A 24673-nucleotide genomic window follows, 5' to 3' on the forward strand; every position below is an offset into this window, starting at 1 on the left:
AATTTTAGAGATGGGGTCCCTCTCTGTCAACCAGGCTGGAGTGCAGTGATGCAATCATAGCTTACTGACTGCAGCCTTGAACTCCTGGGGTCCTCCCACCTCAGCCTTCTGAGTAGCGAGTACTATAAAGATGTGCCACCATGCCCAGCTAATTGTTATATTTTTTGTAGAGATGGGGTTTTGCTATGCTGCCCAGGCTGGTTTCAAACTTTTGGTCTCAAGTGATCCTCCCACCTTGGCCTCCAAAATGCTGGGATTACAAGTGTGAACTCCCATGCCCAGCTGGTAGTAGTATATCTTTTCTTAAAATGATGAGTCACTCACCTAACACATACTCATTGTCATTCTAACACTGTTAGAAACAGGTCGTCATGTTGAGCACAAGCCCAAAGTGTTTTATGTCACATGTCACAAGCTAGCAGGTGTAAAGTTGCTAGGTAGAAAACATCCATAGTGTTAGAGGACACCTAAGACATCAGTTTTGTCCAAACATTTTGGTTTGATTTGGTTAGTTTTTTTGGTATGTCATTAATCAAGGAGGTTAAGTTATAGCTTGTTTCTCTTGGGTTAATATTTTATCAATAGGTTGCCTGAGTTTCTAAATTATGTAAATATCTCAATATGTTCAGAGTAATATATAAAAAGGTGCATAATAAAAAAGAAAAATGAGTTTTTAATCATTGATTGAGGATATGGTTTGCCTAGAGCAGTCTGTTGCCTTTGGCTGTTGATAGGTAGGGTACGTCTAGCCCCACCCTCTTATTTCAGGCAAGTAGTATGCACCTAGATTAGATTTCTTATCTACCAACTTACCTTATTTAGTAGTCTTCCTGGCCTTAATTTCCCTGTATGCACTTGGCTCTGTCTCCTAGGAAAAGTTAGGTATTGTGACAATCCTGTCTTCAAAGGACCCTTTCATAAGGTGACCATTTATGATATGCTGGGCAATCCATACCATGTTGGTTGCTTTCCTTCTGAGCATTACATACTGTGGGTTCACTAATTTGGGGTAAGAGTACTCTCTGGGACAATGCAATGTCATGTTCTTTGTTCTCTGAGTCCTGTTTTAATTGTTCCAAAGGATTGCTTTTTGACCTTTAGGTAAGGAAGACTATAGGAGGAAGTGAATTATCTTGTTACCCATACAATTATAAAGAAGATAGAGGGGGTCCAGGAATGATGTCTCACGCCTGTAATCCCAGCATTTTGGGAGGTTGAGGCAGGAGGATCACTTGAGGTGTCTCTACCTGCTTCCCACCCCAAATTAGCTGTGTGTAGAGGTATAAGCCTGTGTGCCTACCTACTCAGGAGCCTGTGGCAGGAGTCCAGGAGTTCTGGGCTGCAGTGAGCCACCATTGTGCCACTATATCCCAGTCTGAGTGACAGAGCAAGACCCTGTTTCTATTGAAAAATTTAAAAAAAAAAGAAGTCAGAGGGACTCAAGTGTGGTGTGCTCTCCACAAATATCCTGCCTGGCTCAAAGTCATAATCAAGTTTTCTTTAGCTGGCCAGACACACAGATGCTTGGCACAGAGGGAGGTGACGGAGGAATGCAGATGTGTAGACAGGCCGGGTAGCCTAGCTAGTAAAGTGCAGTGAATCGTGTACTGACCTTTGGGAAATAAATTGCATGTAAACTGTTGTGTTTCTTATAGAGACCTTTGTGTTTTTTTCAAGATGAATTTTATTAAATTATTTTCATAACTTCACTATGCAGTCATTAAAGTTAACTTGAAACATTTACTTCCAGAATCATTCTTATAGTCACTCTCATGGAATGAAGAAGAGGTCTTCTGGTTCTCATAAAGACCCACTGGTTAGTTCTGTTGTGTCTCATGTCACAGTTCATAGAGTACTATTAAGAAACTTAAGAATTATGATTGCTTTGGTGTGCTACTAAGGCATTACTGAAACTTGATAATCTGTTGAAACATGATGTATTAGAAATTTAAAAAATAATTTTGCTTTCATTTGCAAGTTTTAATCTTAAGTTAACATATGCAAATCCTGGCAGCCAGAGTTAGGAATATGTCACAAGAAGCTCATTAACAAGTATTTTCATTTATGAATTGTCCTTTCGAATATACCTCAAGAATAGGTTTAGTGAGATTTTCATCTTTATTTTAGAATTCAGATTGATTTAGTTGTGGTATTATGGGCAGTAACTAAACTCACAAATAGGTTTCATTCTAAAAGTTTGTGTTTTGGGAACTTGGAATGCATTTTCTGGTTTTTGCAGTAAATATGTAATGGCAAAGTTCCCATGCTAGTTTGCTGAAAACTCATTAAACTATAATGTAATTAAACTGCAGAATTAATATACTCTCTATTTTAGCCACCTTGCTAACAACATTTCTTTTTTCTTTTTCTTTTATTTTTTTTTGAGACAAAGTCTCACTCTGTCTCTTAGGCTGGAGTGGGTGGTGAGATCTGGGCTCAGTGCAACCTTCACCTCCCGGGTTTAAGTGATTCTCCTGCCTCAGCCTCTTAAGTAGCTGGGATTACAGGCGTGTGCCACCATGCCTGGCTAATTTTTGTATTTTTGTAGAGACAGGATTTTGCCATGTTGTCCAGATGATCCGCCCGCCTCAGCCTCCCAAAGTGCTGGGATTATAGGCGTGAGCCACAGTGTCCGGCCACTAAACGAATTTCTGTGAGGAAAATAATGTCTCCACAATGCTCACTTAGTACGTTAGGAACACCCTTTTCTATTAGGCTGCAACAATACTAGCAAAGGAAGTGCAATCTCAACTCTTTGCTACTTTAGGGTTCCCATGGGTTGGGTTGGGAGAGGATTGGAAGGCTTTGGTTGGTACACGGGAGGAGAGAAGGGAGAACGTAATGGGGAGAACATTAATGAGAGGCCCTGGAAGGTAGGATCTTGGAATCTCCAGGGAAAGGTGAGCCTTAGTGCCTAGTTGAGGGTGTAAGTGGGGAGTGAGAAGTGGTGTGGGACAGCAGGGCCAGGAATGGTAGGGGTGGGGTGGGACTAGGGCCATCCTCAACTTCAGTGTCAACACTGGTGGAGTCTTTAAGTCAGAGATTGCCTTAATTTGCTTAACCTTGAGTAAAAAAGATGGCTAGAAAAGTTGGGAAGGGAATTTTATAGATGGTTTTCTCTTACTCAGTTAGCTGTAATGTATACTATTATTGCTTATTATGTGCGTTGTATTGAAAATGAACCTGCCATCGGTGTTTTAGATCAAACCAAATTTATTATACACTCTCTCTCTTTTTTTATTTTTATTTTTATTTTTTGAGATGGAGTCTTCGCTCTGCTGCCCAGGCTGGAGTGCAGTGGCGCCATCTCGGCTCAATGCAATCTCAGCCTCCTGGGTTCAAGCAATTCTCCTGCCTCAGCTTCCCGAGTATCTGGGACTACAGGTGCAAGCCACCATGCCCAGCTAATTTTTATATTTTTAGTGGAAGCGGGGTTTCACCATCTTGGCCAGGATGGTCTTGATCTCTTGACCTCATATGATCCACCCACCTTGGCCTCGCAAACTGCTGGGATTACAGGTATGAGCCACCGTGCCCAGCCTGTACTCTCTCTTTCTGTTTGGTAATTTAATTTGTCAGTTTATTTTGAAAAGGAATGGGACTAGGAAATGTTTGGAACCAAATACAAAGCTCTTTAATCACTTCTGTGGCTTTAAAGATGGATTATAAAACTGGTAATTATTCAGTTGTCCAGGGGTGTTCAAGGACGTTCTGAAGTATGATGTGAGAATAAATTGTTTCCCTTCCATTTTGTCTGAGGATTTATTGTCTTGTTTTTAAATTTAAAAATTGATGTCTTTGTTTGAAAACAAATTGTATCCCAGTGTTTTGAGGGGCTTGAAATAATTGTTACTTTGACTTAAAGTGATCCAATGATTTTAAAACCTTATTTTGGAGAAGAAGGGATTTGGCAATATCAGATTTTGGCTTTGTGTGTTCACTTTGTATGTTGTTAGGTGGTTAACATTTAACCTGAGAAAAATGTGTATAATTTTGCTTTTTGCAGAGTGGCCTCTTCTTTGACCAGAGAAACTATAGCAGTCTTAGACATAGCAAACCCACCTCTGCCTACTACACTCGGGTTTGTCCAAAGTCTTTTTTGGCTTTATGTGTTTGATTTACTTTTAGCATATTTCTAATCTCCCCATTTTACATTTTGACTAGCTGTAACTAATCTGTGAACGGCTATGTATATACTAATTTTTGGTAAATGAATTTATATAGTCTGTGAGAGTCTCTTTAAACAGTGGGAACTATTGAATCACCATCTTTATAAATCAGTACCATTAAAATTGTTTTTAATGAAAATGTTTAAATGTACAAAAAACATTCAAAGAATTATATAGTGAACATCACATACCTATCATTTAGATTATACAATTCATTATATTTCCTTTATCATGTAATTATCTATTTGTCCCTCTAACGATCAATTCATCTTAGTTTTTGATACATTTCAAAATAAGTTGCAAGCATCAGTTTACTTCAGAGTGGGTATACCCTTTTAAAAAAGCTTACATATAAAAATGTAAACTACACATGGGATCTGAGGAATATAATTATGTAATGTTAGAATCTCGTGTTTTTTTTTTTTTTTTACAGGCATTTAACACATCATGCATGTAAGACACATTAAATGTATGGCACACAGTACATTTAAAATAATGTTGTTTAAAAAACCTGCACACACAATTTAAGTACTCTTACTTTCATCCTGATTGGGTTTGGTGAAAAAGAACTTGAAAAGTATGTCCTCAGATGACATCAGGAAAACGAAGCTTTAATTCCTTTAAAAACATGCTGTGCCCTTTTAGTGCATGGCCTCATTGACTAGTACAATCTGTCTCATTCAGCTAAAGCCCTTTGTCCATAGCTTGTTTTGAAGAACAGTTTTTCTAATCAATTTGGAAAAAAGTGTTTGTTGTGATAACTTGGAGCTTATTTATCTCGTTCTCCAAAAATCAGTCTAAGCCAATTAGGAGTCGGTCATAAAATCGCTGAAAATATCCTAGGAGCTGGGTGAGTGGGATGTGGCCACTGTTTGCCACACTTCCGGTGCCACGGCTCTCTTTTCCTCAGTGTTTTCTTACTTGCCATTGCATATCCTAACAATAATGCACCAAGACCACCAGTAGGACATAAACATGTTTATAATTTATAGAAAACTGTTCCAACTGTTTTTCTTTCTTATCCCTTAAAATTGATATTCAGAACAATTGCTAATGACTAAAGGTTTTCTTCTTGTGTTTTCTTAACTACCTTAAACACTCAGGAATTGCTAATGAATTATGGAGTATAAAATCATAAACTTAAGTCCTCTGCATTCATGATGGTGAGACCAATTCATCTTTGCTTTTGTTTTTGCTTATTTATTTTGTTTTTGTCTCTTAGCAGTCTTCTTCCCTGTACAGTGACCCTCTGGCAACATCTAAGAGTGACAGGGTTAGTACTTTCTGAGGAATGTTCTGCCTTTAGAGCTGCCAGTTGCTTTTCTTCGGGTTTAATAATGCACTTTTTTCATAGGACTCTCCTGCAAATTCTGGTCTGCTGAGAAGTGCCAGTCTGGTTTGTGTTTTCTTCTTCCAGTGTGTGCACTGCTGGTGGGGTGTCTGTCATGGTGCTAACTCTATGGCTTGACAGCGTTTCTCCAAAATAGTTAAGGACACATGACTTTAATGTCATGTATTGCAGAATGTGCTGACTATGCTTAAAATATAAAACTTAAGGGTATTAAAAATGAGCATATTCCCTTTATAGAGGGCTGTTGGTAGCCCTTGCTTAGAATCAGTTTTTTATAGAGAAGATAGATTTGCTTGAGTCCCATCACACTCACGTACTTCTGTGAGACGGCTGCTTACAGAAAGGGTGCTGTTTTTCTTTGGGACAGTTATGATCTTAGCCTCTGATACTAGGTTCTAATAAAGCAAGCTGACTGGAAAAGTAAAAGCAATAGCTCTGTGTAATGTGTGAGCTGGGAATTTGTTGCTTTCAAGCTGTTGTTTGTTGTGTGGTGACCTGTTCTAGTGGACTGCGATCCTGATGTTTTATAACTTAATTTTATTGTTGTAGTGGGCTAAATGCTCATTTCCCTCAGTTTCCTTTGCTGCTCTATTTCCTTTTTTGAGAAAATAAATTTATACATGTTAATTCTCCCAGTTTCATAACATAATGGTGAAAGAAAATACTGTAACCAGGGATGTTTTTTAAAAAATGAAGTGTAAAGTTGATAGCAATTTATGCACATATAAACGAGTATTACCGCCTTCAGAGTTTTCATTTTGGGAGGCTGTACACTTATGCCATTCTCCAAAACTTTTTTGGTACCAAGTATTGCAAAAACATTGTCATTTTCAAAACAATCTTGATGTTAAATAGCTAAGTGATATTTCCTTTGTTCCTTAGGCATCATTGTACAATGGTGGATTATATAACCCTTATGGTTCCCGAACTGTAAGTCCAAATAGGGGAAGGTGGTGAAGAGGAGGGAGATGTAGGTGGGCACAGCTTACTTTCAAAGAAAAAGTCAAAAATGAAAAATATCCAAAGAATAAGTCATTTAATCTGACCTGTAATTACTCTCTGCATTCAGCTAGCCAGTTGTGACTCACCCCAGCGGTGATACAATGCCTGCTGGAAATCATAGCTTCAAGTATTCGGGAAATACATAGAAAACCACTCTTCTTGTTCATTAGTTCCTCCTGAAGAAGTTCTGAGCAGCACTTCTCAGGGCATCCCCTTCTTCTTTTCTCCCTCTATCCAAGGGCTGGTGGATCTTGGATGAGGGTGGGGATGAGGTAGAGTTCTAGAACCACGGGATAACAGTAACCTTTATCCTGAGAACCAGGGACAAGTTAGGTCCATGATCACTAATGTATTCTGATTAGAAAAAGGAGGTGATCATTGTTGTAAAACTTTTCTTCTTGGAAACTTTATAGCCATCTGAATGCAGTTATTACTCATCAAGAACAAGTTCAGCCCGAAGCAGTCCAGTGGTGAGCTGTCTAGTCTCTGCATGCTTTGTAGAAACTTTTGATTGTTGCGTTAATCTGTACTCACCGTTTAGAATATTGAGGATATGGTGTGATTCACTTTGTTGTGCATGGATTTTGGTGCACCCTTAGAACACAAACTCAAGCACTAATTTGTTCTAATAATTGGTGATTTCTCTCTAAATGTGACTTAGCATGTAATTTCTTAAATGAGTCTGCAAACAGTGCCATTAGAATTTTTGAAGTTTTTATGTTTAATTTTCATTTGTGTGGAACTTTTTGTTTTTCATTGATGAAAATTCAGTATATAGGTTTCTCCTTTCCATCTTTACTTTCTGCACATTGAGCTGTTTCACCTGCTTGCCAGCACTTCTATCAGTGCAGTGAAAGCAGAAGAAATAAAGCAAGCTGATTTTAAAAAAATTGTTATACAAAAGACAAAACTGAGACAATTATAATTACCTAATCTTTCTGGAGTATTTTTTCTTAATTTATAAAAATAACATCAGTTAAGGAAAATCCAAGATTCCCCAGACCCCTCCTTCTCCATTTTCATACCCCAAATGTAACCTCTGTTCTTCAGTAACATTTCAGAGAGATTTTATGCATATATGAGTGCTCTTTATTTTGAGTGCCAATGGGTTCATATACATACTGCTCCTCAATATATTTTCTTTCTTTAAAGTAGCTTTCTGTATCAGCACCTATAGAGTTATTTCATTCTTTTTTTAAATAAAAATTTTAAACAAGCCGTGACCCTTAGTGTTTCCACTTCTTGTCTCTTAGAGATAGTTTCATATCAGCACATTCTTTTTAATGGCAATATATTCCGTTAGTGCATAAGATTACATTTTAAAAGTCATTTCACTGTGATGGACATTAGGTTGCCATATGTTTACTATTATAGACACTTACACAATGAGCATTCTCATCCAGGTATATTTTTGTGTACTTACATGGGTAAATCTGCAAGTGTAAAATGATGGGGTCAAAGAGGATATGCATTTAAATTATGATGTAAATTACCATGTTGCCTACCAAAAAGACTGTACTAATTTACATTCCCAATGGCAAATGATGACTTTACAGGCTACCTTATTATCCTTGATAATGTTAAAACTAGAGAAATAATTGAAGCAGTTTTTTGAAGGTCATCAGAGGTAACTTTGTGGAGTGGAATACGCGAGCTATATGGGTTTTCTTTTATGTATACGTTTGTCTCAGTTCTACCATTTCTAGTGGCACTGCTCAAAAATGCTACTGCTATATTTAACAAAAGTTACACAGGGATGTTTAAGAAGATAAGAGCTTTTTTTCACATAAGAAAGTAGTTTACTTTTAACCCACCTTGTAATAAAATTTCAGTTGGCGGCTGGGTGCAGTGGCTCACGCCTGTAATCTCAGCACTTTGGGAGGCTGCAGCAGGCAGATCACGAGGTCAAGAGATCAAGACCATTCTGGTCAACACAGTGAAACCCTGTCTCTACTAAAAATACAAAAATTAGCTGGGCATGGTGACGCGTGCCTGTAGTCGCAGCTACTCGGGAGGCTGAGGCAGGAGAATCGCTTGAATCCGGGAGGTGGAGGTTGTAGTGAGCTGAGATTGCACCATTGCACTCCAGCCTGGGCAACAAGACCAAAACCCCATCTCAACAAAAAAATAATAATTCGCTTGGCAATTATTGGGCCTGGTAGCACTTTTAGTTTCCTGAGTGTGGTGGTCCCTTGCAAATAAAATTTGATTTTATACATACACACACACACTTTTTAAAATTTATATATATATATAAATTTATATATACTGTATATATATAAAATTTATATATGTGTGTGTGTGTGTGTGTGTGTGTGTGTGTATTTTGAGACGGGATCTCACTCTGTCGCCTAGAGTCTGGAGTGCAGTGGTGCGATCTTGGCTCACTGCAGCCTCCGCTTCCCAGGTTCAAGCAATTCTCCCACCTCAGTCTCCTAAGTAGGTGGGATTACAGGAACATACCACCATGCCCGGCTAATATTTTGTAATTTTAGTAGAGACGGAGTTTCACCATGTTGACCAGGATGGTCTCAATCTCCTCACCTCGCAATCCACCCACCTCGCCCTCCCAAAGTGCTGGGAATACAGTCGTGAGCCACTGCACCCAGACCAATTTTAATTTTTATTTAGAGAGGGTAGCTTTCTATGTGGCCCTGGCTAGATTCGAACTCTTGGGCTCAAGTAATCCTCCTGCCTCAGCCTCTTGAGTAGCTGGGACTGCAAATGTGTATTACTGTACCCAGCTTATGTTTTCAGTCAAGTGTAGGGTCTTGTTCTTATAGGCTGGCTAGATCCTATTTCATTTGCAGGTTGGGGTTAGAATAACTATTTTAGTGATGCCAGAATGGTTTCTTAGTGATATTAGAATGGAGATAAAATACACATACTGAAGATGAGTCTTTGGGCAGTAAAGCAGGAAGATGACAGAGCCATGTAGGGTGATATTAGCAACATCTCCACTAGTTGCATAGGAATGAAGAAGGGAAAATAAGAATCATCACTTCATTGTCCTTATTGTAGAAAGTTCTGTTGTTGACTTACATTGTTGTGCTTGAAAATATTCTTTTATTTTCTCTCCCAAGCAAAACATTAAGTATATTTACTGACCTCTGATAGGATCCCAAAGGGCCCAGAGGTTTAAAAAGTATGAAATCCCTAGCTGGTTTCAGTTGGCTTACTTATGCACCTTCCCTTCTTTAATTTTTTGAGACGAGTGTCGCTTTGTCCCTGAGGCTGGAATGCAGTGGTGTGATTTGGGCTCACTGCAACCTCCGCCTCCTGGGTTCCAGCAATTCTCCTGCCTCAGCCTCCCAAGTAGCTGGTATTAACAGGTGCCCAACACCACGCCCAGCTAATCTTTGTATTTTTAGTAGAGGTGGGGTTTCACCATGTTGTTCAGGCTCGTCTTGAACCCCTGACCTCAAGCAATCCACCCGCCTTGGCCTCCCAAAGTGCTGGGATTATAGGCGTGAGTCACTTTACCTTCAATTTAATTTAACTGAAGTAAAATGTAAGGTTTTACTTTATTTGTGCTTTTTGGAAATGTCTCCTCATTTTTAATGGCAGTTTATTATGCCTTATACCAGTTTTTCTGTTAATATGTAAGGGTGCACAATAGTACCAATTATGCTGCTTATATAGATACTTGTATGCATCTCAAAACCTTCCTTCATGTGCCTATAATGAGCTAAGATCATACAAAATTGCATCTTTCATTATCTGCATTTAATATCTATAGTTTACCAACGATGACACCGCAAGCATTGTGTCTTCTGATCGTGCCAGTCGTGGACGAAGGGAGAGTATGGTGAGCATGGTTTGCATGCAAAAATATAAAATGAGTTGTAAGTGACAACAAAGTGTGATCACATGAAATCTGTTGGGAAGTGAAATTTCCATTTGACAAAAAGAGCATATTCCTCAAATTTGGTTATATAAGTAATTTGCCTTATAAAATGTGTTGAGAGTGCATCTTGTGGAGTACCTGTTATATTCAAAGCCCCGTGTTAAGTGCTGGGAATTCTGTTTTGAGCCAGACAGACTAGATTTCTGATTTATGGAGCTTATATCCTAGTGAAAGGGATGGAAAATAAGCTAGTAATGAAAGAAACAAAAAGAAAGAAGTGTCAGGGACTGTGAAGAGAACAGATAATATGATAGGGAACACGGCGGGGTCAGTATGTGTGTGGGGTGACCCTTTGGATGGGGTGATTAGGGATGCTTCTCTGTGAAATTGGTCTTTGAGTTGAGACCTGAAATGTCTCAAATGAGGAGCCAGTTGCCTGAAGAGCTGGGAGTAGAGCTTTCTGGGCCTTCTAAGGTAAGGCCTAAGGTGAGGGAGAACTGGGTGTGTTTGGGGAACCAAAAAGAGGGCAGTATAGTTCATTTCCTTCATTATTTTGTCCTACGTTTCCTGGTCTTTGGGAATATAAAAACAGAAAACTGTTAACTGAGAAAAGGTGCAGTAAACACCCTGCAAATAATTCTGCATTCAGCATATATATTCTTAACAGTTGTTAGCTATAATGAATTATAAATTTTGAGAATTATAGCAGAGGCTTTAGGTAGATACTATCTTAGAAATGCCTCCGTTTAGGGTGATGAATGTTTTAAACATGAGCGATTTGCTAGTCCTCAGGAAGTAAATGTTCTCTGTAGCATAGGACTCTAGTTAAGATGAGTAAAAAAGCTGATTGTAGAGCTGTGAGTTCATTTAGGAACCTCTTTTCTTTTTCATTTTGATGAGTAGGTTATTAATTGCAGCAGTTTCCTCATTTTATTTCATGATACTTTATCACACATCAAAATTTTAAAAAACCTTTCCCCAATTGACCAGTATTCTTATCTTTTTCTTTCTTCTTTATCTTCTTAACTTTTAAAGCATCTCGTTTTTTTCTGACTGAAAGGTTTCTGCCGCCGATTATTTTAGTCGCTCCGATCATAAGGGAAGTGTTGTCTCCGAGATGGATGACATCAGTATCCCAGATTTGTCCAGTGTGAGTGTATTGCATGGGGTGTTTGGTTATATAGTCCTAGGCTTGTGACTAACAGCTAATATGTTAGCTAGTTTATAATAAAAGTGGGAACTTGATTTATTGTATCAAGAAATATTTGTTTGGGCCAGGCACGGTGGTTCCTGCTTGTAATCCCAGCACTTTGGGAGGCTGAAGCAGATAGATCACCTGAGGTCAGGAGTTCAAGACCAGCCTGGCCAACATGGTAAAACCCTGTGTCTACTAAAAATACAAAAAAATTAGCTGGGTGTGGGGGCACACACCTGTAATCCCAGCTACTCTGGAGGATGAGGCAGGAGAATCGCCTGAACTCAGGAGGTGGAGGTTGCAGTGAGCTGATATCATGCCACTGCACTTCATCCTGGCCAGCAGAGTGAGACTCCATCTCAAAAAAAAAAAGCAAAGAAATAATTGTTTGAACATGTTAACATCAAATACATGTGCTCTGTTTTGGAATGTATTCATTAATATGTCCTTTTTATAAAAAACCTTTTCTCCCTCTGTGAAAATATCTCCACATAGAACCCATCAGCATCTGCAACAATTATCAATATTTTGCCAGTGTTGTTTCATGGATTTCTTTTCCCTTCCCTCTTTTCCCTGAATTATTCTAAAGCAAATCTCACATCCTGTCATTTCCCAATAAATAGTTCAATATGTATCTCTAACTGAACATTTTTCCAGATCTTTTATATCATTATCATAACTAATGAAATAAGTAATTTTTTTAATCTTTTTAAAAATTTTTTCATTATTCTTTTCTTAGTAGTGTGAAAACGGAATAAGTAAATCTTTAGTATCATCTAATACCTAGCCCTTATTCAGACATTCGTTATTGGTTTAAAAAATTATTTTTCCTCTTTGGTTTTAGTGAATCTATAAAGTGATAGGTAGACTTTGAAAGTTGAATAATGAAATATACTACTTAGTAAAGTGTCACTAATTTGTACTAACTTGTAAGAATCTGAATTGATTTTAAACATTTGGATTATGGCATTGTTCTGAAGAAGTGTGCCTATCCATTGCTTCCATATTCATCAGGAACCAAATTTAGGAAAGGTTGTCCTTGGGGCATTTGTCTTAATGAGTGAATTCCAGCCAGCAACTTAGGATCTACCTGCTCATCTCAAAATAACGGCCTGATTTCTCTGTGGCACATCTCCTCTCTTGATGACATTAGTGATGTTTTGTTCATAGACCAAGACTATACCATTTGGAGGGGGTGAGAAGCAGCATCTTCCCTCCTTCCTTCCTTCCTTCCTTCCTTCCTTCCTTCCTTCCTTCCTTCCTTCCTTCCTCCTCCCTCCCTCCCTCCTTCCCCTCCCTTCCCTTCCTTCCTTTCCTTCCTTCGTTTCCTTCGTTCCCTTCATTTCCTTTCTTTTCTTTTTCTTCTTACTTCAGCCTTCCCAGTAGCTGAGATTACAGGTGTGCGTCATCAGGCCCAGCTAATTTTAATATTTTTTGTAGAGCTGGAGTTTTGCTGTGTTGCCCAGGCTGGTCTCAAGCTCCTGACCTCAAGCAGTCCACCTGTCTCAGCCTCCCAAAGTGTTGGGATTACAGGCATGGGCCACCACTCCTGGCCAACATTTCTTAATAGAACAGTTAGACATTCATTTTTAAATGAATAAATAAATATTTATAATTAGCATTTCACTGATCATATTTAAATAACTATTTCTGAACTATTTTAATTCTAGAAGATAATTTCATTTTTGGTCCTTAAATATTCCAGATCATTGGTTCTCAAATCTGGCTATGGAACAGTATCATCTTGGTGTGGGTCAAATGAGTAACTCTCTCTGCATACAAAGTTAGAACACTGGATTCCAAGTCATTCCCCTGAAATATTGCCCTTTTTAAGTTGCCTAGTAATCCCTTCTCTGTGCCCCCACCCCCATAGTATAGATAAGTAAATTTATTGTTTACATCTGTTCTCTTAAAAACTGAATTCTGTCAGCCTCTTAATTTATAATGTCTGAATTAATAGTTATGTTTTTCTTATATTTCTTTTGTGGTGATTCACTTTAGTAATTACATATAAGTGAAAACACTGAAAGATTAAAAAACCTCCCCCTTCCCCTACTAGTTAAATATAACTCTTTAACATAAGCAAAAGGTTTTCTAGAGCAGGGATTTACAAATCTGGCTAGCCCCCTGTTATTTTACAGTCTTCAAGCCACTGGTTTATTTATACGTATGTGTGTATACACACACAGACACACACACATTTATATATACATATATGTGTGTATGTGTACATATATAAATATATATATTTTTAAAGACATGGGGTCTTGCTCTGTCTTGCAGACTGGAGTGCAGTGGGGCCATCATAGCTCACTGCAGCCCCAAACTCTTGGACTCAAGTGATTTTCCTCCCTCAGACTCCCAAAGCGCTGGGATTACAGGCAATGTGTATATTTTTAAATGGTTATATATAAGTACCTTATCCTTAATTTTGCCTCCTGGCAAAGCCTACAATATTTTCTAGACCTCTCTCTGGAGCAAAAAACTTTCTCTAGTAGTATTTCTTTTAAAGGGTATGCTGTAGTCCAGCTCATCTTGTAGATGAATACAATGGAGACTTGATGTTAATAGACCCCCTCCCCTCCCACTTTTATAAAAAGATAAGCTGGAAATCTCCATTTCAACATGAAATATTCTGATTTTAAAATATTGGCAATGAATTCAGAATTCTAAAAGACATTTTCTAGTTACTTATTGTGTACTAAGTATGTTTGTAAGCTTATAGTTCATAACTTCTGAGCTAGCAGGTGCTAAGAAGGGGTGCCAGGTCATGATTCTGCAAGCCTATGTAATATTTTTGGTGGCTCTAGACTCTTATTTTCTTCTCCATTGGCTTTTTTTCTGTTTTGTAAGTCAGGCTACAATAAAGGAAACAAATGGAAATGTATTTTAAGTAAAACTGAAATTTTGCCAATTGTTAATAATTAAACCCATTTCTAAATGGAATCCTTAGCCAGTTTGGCAGTAGGAAATTGTTAAAATCGATTGATGTCTTCCTGTCTGTGGTTGAGGAATCAGATATTTTTTCAAACAATTTTTGAGTAGCATTATCGTTAGTATATATATAAATTAGAAGTTAATAAAGGATTAAGATCCAATGACTGCATTAAAGAAACTACACTGTAAATACTTTATTACAGTTTTGTACCTTAATATATTAAATATGGTTAATTTTATTCCATTTTAAAAGCTTTTTTTCTGGATCTGGCAGATTCTGGATCATCACTATGAACATGAGCTTGTCTTTGCATTGCAGCCATGTGGAACTCTTGGCTGTTGGATCCTCTTGGGCCTTTAGAATACCAAGTTTCAGCTAGGTATTTTTCTAAATGGAAGACAGCACATAATATAGTACAAGTCTCAAAAGTGAGAACTGGGCAAGTTAGTGTAGCCAAAATAAGAGAACTGTGTCATGGTGGCTTTGGGTAATTTTTGCTGGCTTGACAGTCTCTGAGGTTTGGTGTACGATCAGTTTGTGTTTCGACAATTGGGATCTGTCAGAAGACAGTGAAAGCAATAGAGTCAACATTGTGATATATTAGTTCAGCGATATGACCTCTGAAATGTAAGATTATTCCAGGCTCAGCCTGTTAAAAACTGGGTGAGTTTGGAGGTCATTTTTGTGAGAAGTGGTTATGAGGAGGAATTTCAAATAAACTTAGAAGACTGTTTTAATTTTGAATACTGCTTGCATTTCTCTTTAACACATTGGCAGAAAAGGGTTGGAAAATATTCTGAGGAAAATAAGGCAGTTTATTCAAATATAATATTTATTTCACCTTGAAGAATAATACATTAAATATTGGGCAATGCACTATAGATGAATAAAATAATTTTTTATGGCAATAATTGGCAATATAGTATTTTAAAACAAATTTCAGGCTGGGTGTGATGGCTCATGCCTGTAATCCTAGCACTTTGGGAGGCTGAGGTAGGTGAATCACTTGAGGTCAGGAGTTCCAGACCAGCCTGGCCAACATGGTGAAACCCCGTCCTTCTAAAAATACAAAAAAATTTAGCCAGGTGTGGTGGTGTGTGCCTGTAATCCCAGTTACTTGGGAGGCTGAGGCAAGGAGAATAGTTTGAACCTGGGAGGCAGAGGCTGCAATGAGCCAAGATCGCGCCATGGAACCCCAGCCTGGGTAACAGAGTGAGACTCTGTCTCAAAAAAAATAAAATTAAAATTAAAAAAAAATCGGCCGGGCGTGGTGGCTCACGCCTATAATCCCAGCACTTTGGGAGGCCAAGGTGGGTGGATCACGAGGTCAAGAGATCGAGACCATCCTGGTCAACAAGGTGAAACCTCGTCTCTACTAAAAATACAAAAATTAGCTGGGCATGATGGTGCGTGCCTGTAGTCCCAGCTACTCGGGAGGCTGAGGCAGGAGAATTTCTTGAACCCAGGAGGCGNAAAAAAAAAAAAAAAAAAAAAAAAATTAAAAAAAATCATTTCAGTCACTGTCATTACCTGCTTTGAAACATTTATATGTTGTTTAAAAAATCAAAATGAGGCCTAGAGTGCAGCAAGATGGCCGCCCCCGTGGATCTTGAGTTGAAGAAGGCCTTCATAGAGCTTCGAGCCAAAGTTATCGACACTCAACAGAAGGTGAAGCTGGCAGACATACAGATTGAACAGCTAAACAGAACAAAAAAGCATGCACATCTTACAGAGATCATGACTTTGGTAGATGAGACTAACATGTATGAAGGTGTAGGAAGAATGTTTATTCTTCAGTCCAAGGAAGCAATTTACAATCAACTGTTAGAGAAGCAAAAAACAGCAGAAGAAAAAATTAAAGAACTAGAACAGAAAAAGTCCTACCTGGAGTGGAGCGTTAAGGAAGCTGAGGACAACATCAGGGAGATGCTGATGGCACAAAGGGCCCAGTAGGGAGCCTCTCGGGGAAGCTCTTCCTCTTGCCTCTCCCATTCATGGTGGGGGCAGAGGAGTCTCTGCAGGAAAACAGCTCCTCCTCTGCCTCATGGCTGCTTCATCTGGATGGCCTGACAACGTCACATTTTCTGCATCACCCTGAGCCCCTTTTGCTTCCCAGCCCTGGAGTTTTTACCCTGGCTTTACCTCCCACCTCGGCCCAGGACACTCTTCCCTCTCAGGGTGTGTGATGAACTCTCAGGAGAGGGAAGATGGGAGCCAGGGCAGATAGGAAGCTCTGCCTGAGCTTTCCATGGGGCATGCCAGCCAGACCAATAAAAAGTGTCCACTCTGCTAAGCCTGCGTTTCTTGAGCTGAGGGATGGAACAGAGGGTTAGAGAGGCAGTGGCCGTCTCCACCTCAGCTCCTGCTCCCTCTGCATTGGAGCCCTTCCTTCCTTGGGGGATGGGCTTTTGCCCTCTTTTTTCCCTTCCTGTACCTTTGACTAACCCCTCAGCTTCTGGGCCTGCATGTAGTAGACAGAAGAGGAAGAAAGAACACTGACATTCACAGCTGAATAAGTGAACAGGATAGCAGTCCCTGGATGGCAGTCTGCCTCAAGATTCCTTTTCCTGCCTTCTCCCATACATTCCAAAAGGAAGTTCAACAGTCAGCAGCACCTCCAAGAGTATCTCCCTCGGGCCAATATCATAAGATGGGTGCCGTAATCCTGAGGCCTCCTAGAGGCTGAGGGCAGCAGTATGCTCCAGCTGGCTCGTCCCAGCCCAGGTGGGCCAATTATTCAATTTTTAAGAATTTCGTTGGAAGCCAGTTGTTAAACACAGCCATTATAATTATGTAAATGTGCAAATTAGGTTCAAAACAAGGACAATAAATATTCAAAACTCAAAAAAAAATCAAAATGAACTAAAATTAGTTTCTTTTTGAGAGTTTTTATAGCAAGAAATAACAGTTGTGTCTAAAAATAGTGTTTATATTATTGATGTAATCCTTTCATCATAATAAAGAATATTCATAAACATCAGTGTGGGTAATAAAAAGAACACTAAGAACGTTCAGATATAGGGAAGTTAAGGTGAAGTGATCTGAGTAGAGCCAGAAATGATGTTTCATGTTTTAATAATTAACTGAGAACTGTTTGCAGATCTCGTCTCTAGATTGGGCCTAGAAGGTTTGTGTAGGAGTTGGAATTCTTTTCTTTTTTTTTTTTTTTAATTTTGAGACACAGTCTCGTTCTGTTGCCCAGGCTGGAGTGCAGTGGCGCGATCTTGGCTCACTGCAGCCTCTGCCTCCTGGATTCAAGCGATTCTCCTGCCTCAGCCTCCTGAATAGCTGGGATTACAGGCATGTATCACCACACCCAGCTAATTTTTTAGTAGAGACAGGGTTTCACCATGTTGGCCAGGATGGTCTCGATCTCCTGACCTTGTGATCTGCCCACCTTGGCCTCCCAAAGTGCTGGGATTACAAGTGTAAGTCACCGCACCCAGCCCCTGAGTTATTTTCATTTAGTTAAATCTCTGTGACTTTTTTCTCCTGATAATTGGAATAGCATATATATATACAGGTAAACAATGTGAACACTGAACTGAAAATTTACAAAACTAAGGATTGGATTTAACTCTGCAACTTTCAGCAAAATCTTTCACCGCTGAATTTCTTTTTCCCTAGCTATAAAAGTCAAGGTCTTGGACTAGACTTTTAAGGTACCTCCCTTCTTGAAGCACTGTCCCAAACAACCTTAAGGCCTATCAGCAGAAGATAGGTTAACTTAATGATTGCAAACTGAGACAACAGGCTGCTATGAAGCTGTTTAAAATAAATGAGGGAAGTCTGTTAGTACAGATGGGGTGTGATTTATTCATCCATCCACAAATTTTGAGTCCTTCTATATGCCAGACACTATTCTTGGTACTAGGAGTACAGAAAAGAACATACCGATACAGAGCTTACATTATAAAAAGAGAGCAGACAATAAATAAGTGAATAAATACCATAGTGTCAGGGAGTGATAAATGTTATGAAGAAAGATGAAGTACTTTCTCAAATCTCTGAGACTTGGTGTAAGGGGGAAAAGAAGATATAGAACATATATGGGACACTTACTAGAATTTTTTAATGACTTTGAGGTTGGTTGCTATTAAAGAGACTGGTGGTCAGGGTATGGCATGTTAGGGAGAGAGCCCTACTCATACCCTTTTGTGCTGTTTGATTTTTTTGAGGGGTCACATGTGCATGTATTACTGAAAAAAAAAATCCTTAATGGTGTGGGAGAAAATATTTTGGTGACATATTTAACATGCTTTAGTTCAATCTGAACTTTTTTGGCTGAGTGTACTAGTCTTTATCTATGTGTCCTGTGTCCTAACAATGTTTAGAAATAAACTTTTTTCACTTTTGGTTTTATCAGACTTTTCCTTTTAATATGTACATGCTTTTTTTGTATTAACATTTGCAGCGCTAAAACTTAAGTTTATATGTAGCCTTCTTTAATGTGTTTTAAATATCTTAAACAGAAAATTTATCTAAGTTCTAAACTTTTGAGTAAGCATAAACGTAGATTGCTTACTCAGTGTCTTCCTTAGGATAAAAATTAAAGTTGCTGACATTTTGTTTTATGTTAAACTGGAATTTTTATTTCATTTTTAATGTGTTTATTTTTAGGCTTCAAACATCACTGAACTTGGAAAACTCAAATTGAGATCACTTTTTTTCTCCTAAAAAAAAAAATCAGCTTGCTAAGCATCTTTCCTGATTTTTATCTTTGTTCTTTTCTAGTTGGATGAAAAATCTGACAAACAGTATGCTGAAAATTATACAAGAGTGAGTATATAAATTCCTGAGGGAAATTATCAAGGTCAATTAAACTTGTTATCTGTGACTTGTTCATTATTTATTTTACAACAGTTGGTCTGATGTAGCTGCTCTTCCTCCCTTCATTTATTTCCTGTCCTTGACCCTCCAAAATTCCTTCGAAGTTAAATCATGTGAGGCCCTGGGAAGAAAAAACGTGCTGCATTTTATTTCTTTTAATGTCACCTCTTTAGCTTTTATCTGCTTTTCTGATTTTCATTCCTCTAGAAATTGATCCTCAGAAGAAGCCAATAAACACTGAATATGAAGTTTCTTTAGGAATGGTAGTGACAAACTCTGAGACTTTGTTTTCTTTTATATATAAATTGTTTCTTGAAGTAAAATACTCCTTTCTAGGATTTGCTTTGTGTTAAAGTCTCTTTCTTCTGAAAGTATTTTTAGAAAGTCAGTTAGGGAAATGATTTATCAGAATTAATTTTATGCTATACCCAAGAAAGATAAATTAGCTCTGTCCAGTAGAAATATAATGCAAACCACAAATCTGAACTTATATGTAAGTTTAAATTTTCTGGTAGCCACATTTAAAAAGTAAAAAGAAACAGGTAAAATTAATTTAGGTAATATATTTTATTTAATCCACATATCCAAACTATTTCAACATATAATCAATATAAAATTACTAGGCCGGACTCGGTAGCTCACACCTATAATCCCAACACTTTGGGAGGCCAAGGTGGATGGATCACTTGAGGTCTGGAGCTCGAGACCAGCCTGAGCAACATGATGAAACCCTGTCTCTACTAAAAATGCAAAAAAAAAATAGCCAGGCATGGTGTTCCATGCCTGTAGTCCCAGCAACTCCTCAGTCTGGGAGGCTAAGGCAGGAGAACTGCTTGAACCTGGGAGGTGGATGTTGCAGTGAGCCGAGATCTTGCCACTGCACTCCAGCCTGGACAACAGAGCGAGACTCCAACTCAAAAAAAAAAAAAAGAAAGAAAGAAACAAAACTAATAAATATAAAATTATTAATGAGATATATTTTATTCTTTTTTCTACACTAAACCTTTAAAATCTGGTATGCATCCTATACTCAACTCTCAATTTGGACTAACCACATTTCAAGTGCTCAGTGGCTGATTGTAAGTATATTGGACAGCACAGATTCATGCTGTTTATTAATCAATAGCATAATCTCACATTTAAACTAATTTTGGGAATAACAGTCTACATTAATAGTAATATCCAGTGTTGCTGCTCTCCAGTGCAAATAGTGTCTTTATCAACAAAGTATTAGAGAAAGAAGAGATTCATAAGCAGTTCAGAAACTAAAAAGGGGAAGTGCTGATTAGCATATTAGTTATAAAATTCTAAAACTGCTTTAATCTGATTTGCTCACTTCAGTGGATAGCAAAGATAAACTTAGAAAATAAACAACCCTCATAAAAACTGTTTTCTTTTTGGTTATGATGAATTCTAGATTCTGATAAGGTATTTGTGTTAATGAAATTTTGCTTAGTATGCTTGGCCATTCTCTGGATACCTCTTCCCACAAAGCCAATCTAAATTGACCATTGATTACACATGATAACTCACTCATCTGAAGGCCACATCTTCTCCAACCACCCTGCCCTGTTTTTAGTTTCCATAGCAAACATATTTTTTAAAGAAATGAGACTTAGAAGTGTCATATTTCTCTTTGTAGCCTTCATCTCGAAATTCTGCCTCAGCAACAACCCCTCTAAGTGGAAACTCATCCAGACGAGGAAGTGGGGACACCAGCAGCTTAATAGATCCAGACACCTCATTAAGTGAATTACGGGTAAACTGAAGTTTTTGGTTTTCTTTTTAAAAGCAGTTTTTTTGACTTCTTGGTAATATACTACAACTTTTAGCTTTTAATGTGACTTAGTAGAAATAAGGAATATGATTCTTTTAAAAAAATTAGTACAGTTAAAAAGTATGACTCGGGTATTTCAGAGTTGAAAGGAAGGAGATTAGTTAATTCTTTTTTCTGTCCTCTCTCCTGAAAATTTGATGGCGTTGGAATTTCTGCTAATTTACAAATGCCAAAAAAAGCACTTTGTAATGTATGTAAAAGTAATTCTCTCAGAAACAACTGTCCATGTTTTAAATGGAAAATATGTGGGTGAACAAAGAACTAGATTGTGGAAATTATTAGTCTTTTGAGCCATTATGGTATTCAGCTGCTTGAATATGGTTATCTCTCAGTTTTTCATACTAATAGAAGTGTGATAATATTTGGATAACAGAACCTGCTATTTGTGAGGCAAGGGGTAGTCAGAAATTGCATTCATTCATTCATTCAACATTTATTGAGCACTTGGCCTTGGAGATTTAAGCAGCAAAACATGTTCTGGCCTTCAGGATTTCCCTGTTTCATAGGGAAGACAAACTGATACAAAACCAGGTGGTGTTATACAATAGTAGCAAGAATAGGGCTGTTAAGGTAATTAAGACAAGCATCATCTGAATTGGATTAGGAGAAGAGATAACAAAACGCTTTTCAGAAAAGACAACTTTGAGCTAAGGTTTGAAGGAAAAATAAAAATTAACCAGGCAAAGAAATTGAAGGCGGAAGCCTTTCTCAAAGAGATGCATTCAGGGAACCCATAAAGTTAGCTGTATAGCAAAGTTGCCGGAAGGTAGGATGAGAATAACAGTACCAAGAGTGAAGGCTGGAAAAGGAGTGCAGGGTCAAATCACAAAGCATCTTGTATTCTAGCCTGAAAGGAATTCAGTTTTACCCTGACAACTATGGGATGTTAAACAGGAGAGCAATACTATCTGCTTTGTGTTCTTAAAAAATAACTTTGATCACAGTCAGAGGAAGCATTGCAGGCCAGAAGAGCAGTAACTCTGTGGTTCAACTGTGAGGATGAGGTGAGCAAGTCAAAAATGCCAGGGGAGAAAACGTAAGAAACTTGCTCTGGAGTGAATACGAGAGACCGGGAAGTGGTTGGGCAATAGGTAGGGAGAGAGAAATTTAAGAAAATGTTTTCAGCTTTCTTTTAAAGATGAGATTGATTATTTATTTCTTTGGTTGAGTTGAGCCAGTTGAGAGAGAGGATGAAGGTTGAGGAAGAAGAGAAGGTGACTGACAGATCAAAGTGCCTCAGTGGGTGAGAGGAGAGTCCAGGACTTGGATGGATGGGCTTGCCTGGCCTGGAGGCCCCTCTTCACTGACACAGTAGACGAAGTAGGACAGTTGGTGACTGAGTAAGATTGTAGGTGGGGGCTGGTCTCAGTGCAGTGGTGTTTACAAGTAATTGATCACAGTTACAGATTTCTTTGTTCCTTCTCCCCTTTCATTGCTTCACTTGACTAGCCTTAAAAAAAAATTGGCAGTAAGATTGGAAAAGGAGTCTGACTTGTGAAATGGGCTACTTGTGGAAATGGGCTGGGGGTTAGGGGAGGATGGAGAGGCTTGCAACAGTGTCAGAGAAAGAGAGCACATTGGCCAGCATGGCCATGACTTTAAAGGTATCAGTATTAATTGAGCTCTTAGTAGCTCTTACTATGCACCAGACATAAGTGCCTGGGTGGAAAGTTGAATAAGTTGCCTTTAGGTGCCACATTCTAGTGCAACAAAAGGATATGAGGACAAGGCCCTCCAGCTTTAGACTTCGCTTGCTTTTGTCATACTGCTTGTTGCTTGTTTTTCTTCCTTGAGAGAATGACCTTCTTGAAGGAGCTGATATTTTGTATCCTATCATTTGCCTCCTAATAGGTCCTTCGTAAATGTCTGTTAAATGAATCAATGAGTAAAAGAGTCAAACCTACTGGAGAGGCAGTGAAGGGAGCAGGGAAAGTTTAATACCAAAAATGTGTATGATCAGCCTGTAATAATTGATCCTGCTTATAATTGCAGAATTGTATTTAGGGCCCTGTGCAGTTATTTTGGACATAAATCGAGCATTCAGAATAGACCTTACATAACAAGGTCAGGCACGAGGGAAACAGTATTTTCCATTTAAAATTTGACCTGTTTCACCTTTCTTATAAGGATTATGGTAACGTTTGGAGCAAGTGCTTTTCTCATCATTTAAATGGTATCTATTTGACATTGTGTTCAAAATGTTTGTGCTTAACTTCTCTCCCTTTACTCCCTCTATCTCTAGTTAATTGTGGCCGGTAACCAAGTCATTGAAAGAAAACTTTGTTCATATTCATTTATTATATTTTTTAAAACTTGTGTATGAATCGTTCAAATTTTCTGCCTCTTATTTACTGTATATTTTACTAGTTCTAGGTGAAGCATTATACTAAAAAATTTAAAGTGATTTATAAAATATTAAAAATTGCATGATTTTAAGAATTATAATTTATATAGCTTTTCCCCTTATATATAGCCCTGTCTCCATTTGCTATGCTGTTATCAACAGAATTTAATGCCAAGAAAATATTTAACTTTAGATTGATTACTCTAGAGCTTCCCCCAGTCCCACTATCCCCTGACCTGTTTGCCCCTTTCAGTGGTTGGGAGTGGGAGTTATGTTTTTGTATTTTTATTTCTCTGCTTTTAGTCTGGAATATACAAAAGTGAGTCATGTTTCATCTGAATCCTTTGTGATTTAAGATATGTTTGTGCATGGTTTTATGCAATGGTTCATTCCTATGTCCTGCAGGATATCTATGACCTTAAGGACCAGATACAGGATGTAGAAGGGAGATACATGCAGGGGCTTAAAGAACTAAAGGTATCAGGGCCCATTCTGCAGCTCAAGCATGCTCTGTATGCAGAAGTGTTGGCAATGGTGGCTTTGCAAGTTCTGTTAACCTACTGCACATAGCTTTACTAACAGTGTTTGTCTTTCAAGCATGTGCTTAACCTGCAGTGCATAGGAGCGGTGAACTTTCAATCTCTGCTTATGTTTAAATGTGTAGTACAGTTTTTGAATATTCAGCAGAAGATATAGGTTTTTTAAAATTTATTTTTCTTATAGAAATAGGGTCTCACTATGTTGCCTAGGCTGGTCTCGAACTCCTGGCCTCAAGCCATTCTCCTGCCTTGACCTCCCAGAGTTCTGGGATTACAGGAGTGAGCCACCGTGCCCAGCCTCCTTTACAGTTTTAAAACCTTGTAAAAATACATGCATATCCCTTATGTCTTAGCCATACAACATTAAATTGGGCAAACACCTAAAAAATACTAAGAATATTTTTATTGAGAATTGGACCTCAAAATTCTTCCATGTTAAATGAAAAAATGTTGCATATTTCTGTTACCAAACTGTCAGTATTAAATATGGGAGGAAGTAGCACCTGAGACATCGTTATTATAAATATGCCCTCTGGAGGAAGGAACCTGAAGGCATAAGGCCTGTATTTTCTTTTGGCTGAGATTTTCTTAACGTATAGGTCAAAAGGGATGACACAGATC

General features: G+C 38.3%; 2 protein-coding genes across 24 annotated transcripts in view; both read left to right on the forward strand.

Moving 5' to 3' along the window:
- LRRFIP2 (LRR binding FLII interacting protein 2) overlaps positions 1-24673 on the forward strand; it is a 133596-nt gene that overhangs the window by 68852 nt on the left and 40071 nt on the right. For 6 of the 23 annotated variants that reach the window (XM_017508469.1, XM_017508479.1, XM_017508481.1 and 3 more), the window contains 11 exons: positions 1751-1816; positions 4007-4081; positions 5392-5442; positions 5524-5565; positions 6403-6450; positions 6936-6992; positions 10262-10330; positions 11430-11519; positions 19237-19281; positions 20975-21091; positions 23919-23990. In XM_017508469.1, coding sequence (XP_017363958.1) covers positions 1751-1816; positions 4007-4081; positions 5392-5442; positions 5524-5565; positions 6403-6450; positions 6936-6992; positions 10262-10330; positions 11430-11519; positions 19237-19281; positions 20975-21091; positions 23919-23990 — 732 coding nt within the window. The remainder of the gene's footprint in view (positions 1-1750; positions 1817-4006; positions 4082-5391; positions 5443-5523; positions 5566-6402; positions 6451-6935; positions 6993-10261; positions 10331-11429; positions 11520-19236; positions 19282-20974; positions 21092-23918; positions 23991-24673) is intronic. The other 17 variants (XM_017508485.1, XM_017508483.1, XM_037731311.1 and 14 more) reach the window with 10 other exon arrangements.
- LOC108289132 (prefoldin subunit 1-like) lies at positions 15996-17341 on the forward strand. The gene has a single exon (XM_037731315.1). It carries the CDS (start codon positions 16093-16095, stop codon positions 16453-16455), a length of 363 nt encoding a protein of 120 aa, XP_037587243.1. The 5' UTR covers positions 15996-16092; the 3' UTR covers positions 16456-17341.

This window comes from Cebus imitator, unplaced genomic scaffold (genome assembly GCF_001604975.1).
Source record: "Cebus imitator isolate Cc_AM_T3 unplaced genomic scaffold, Cebus_imitator-1.0 Scaffold391, whole genome shotgun sequence".
NCBI classification, from domain to species: domain Eukaryota; kingdom Metazoa; phylum Chordata; class Mammalia; order Primates; family Cebidae; genus Cebus; species Cebus imitator.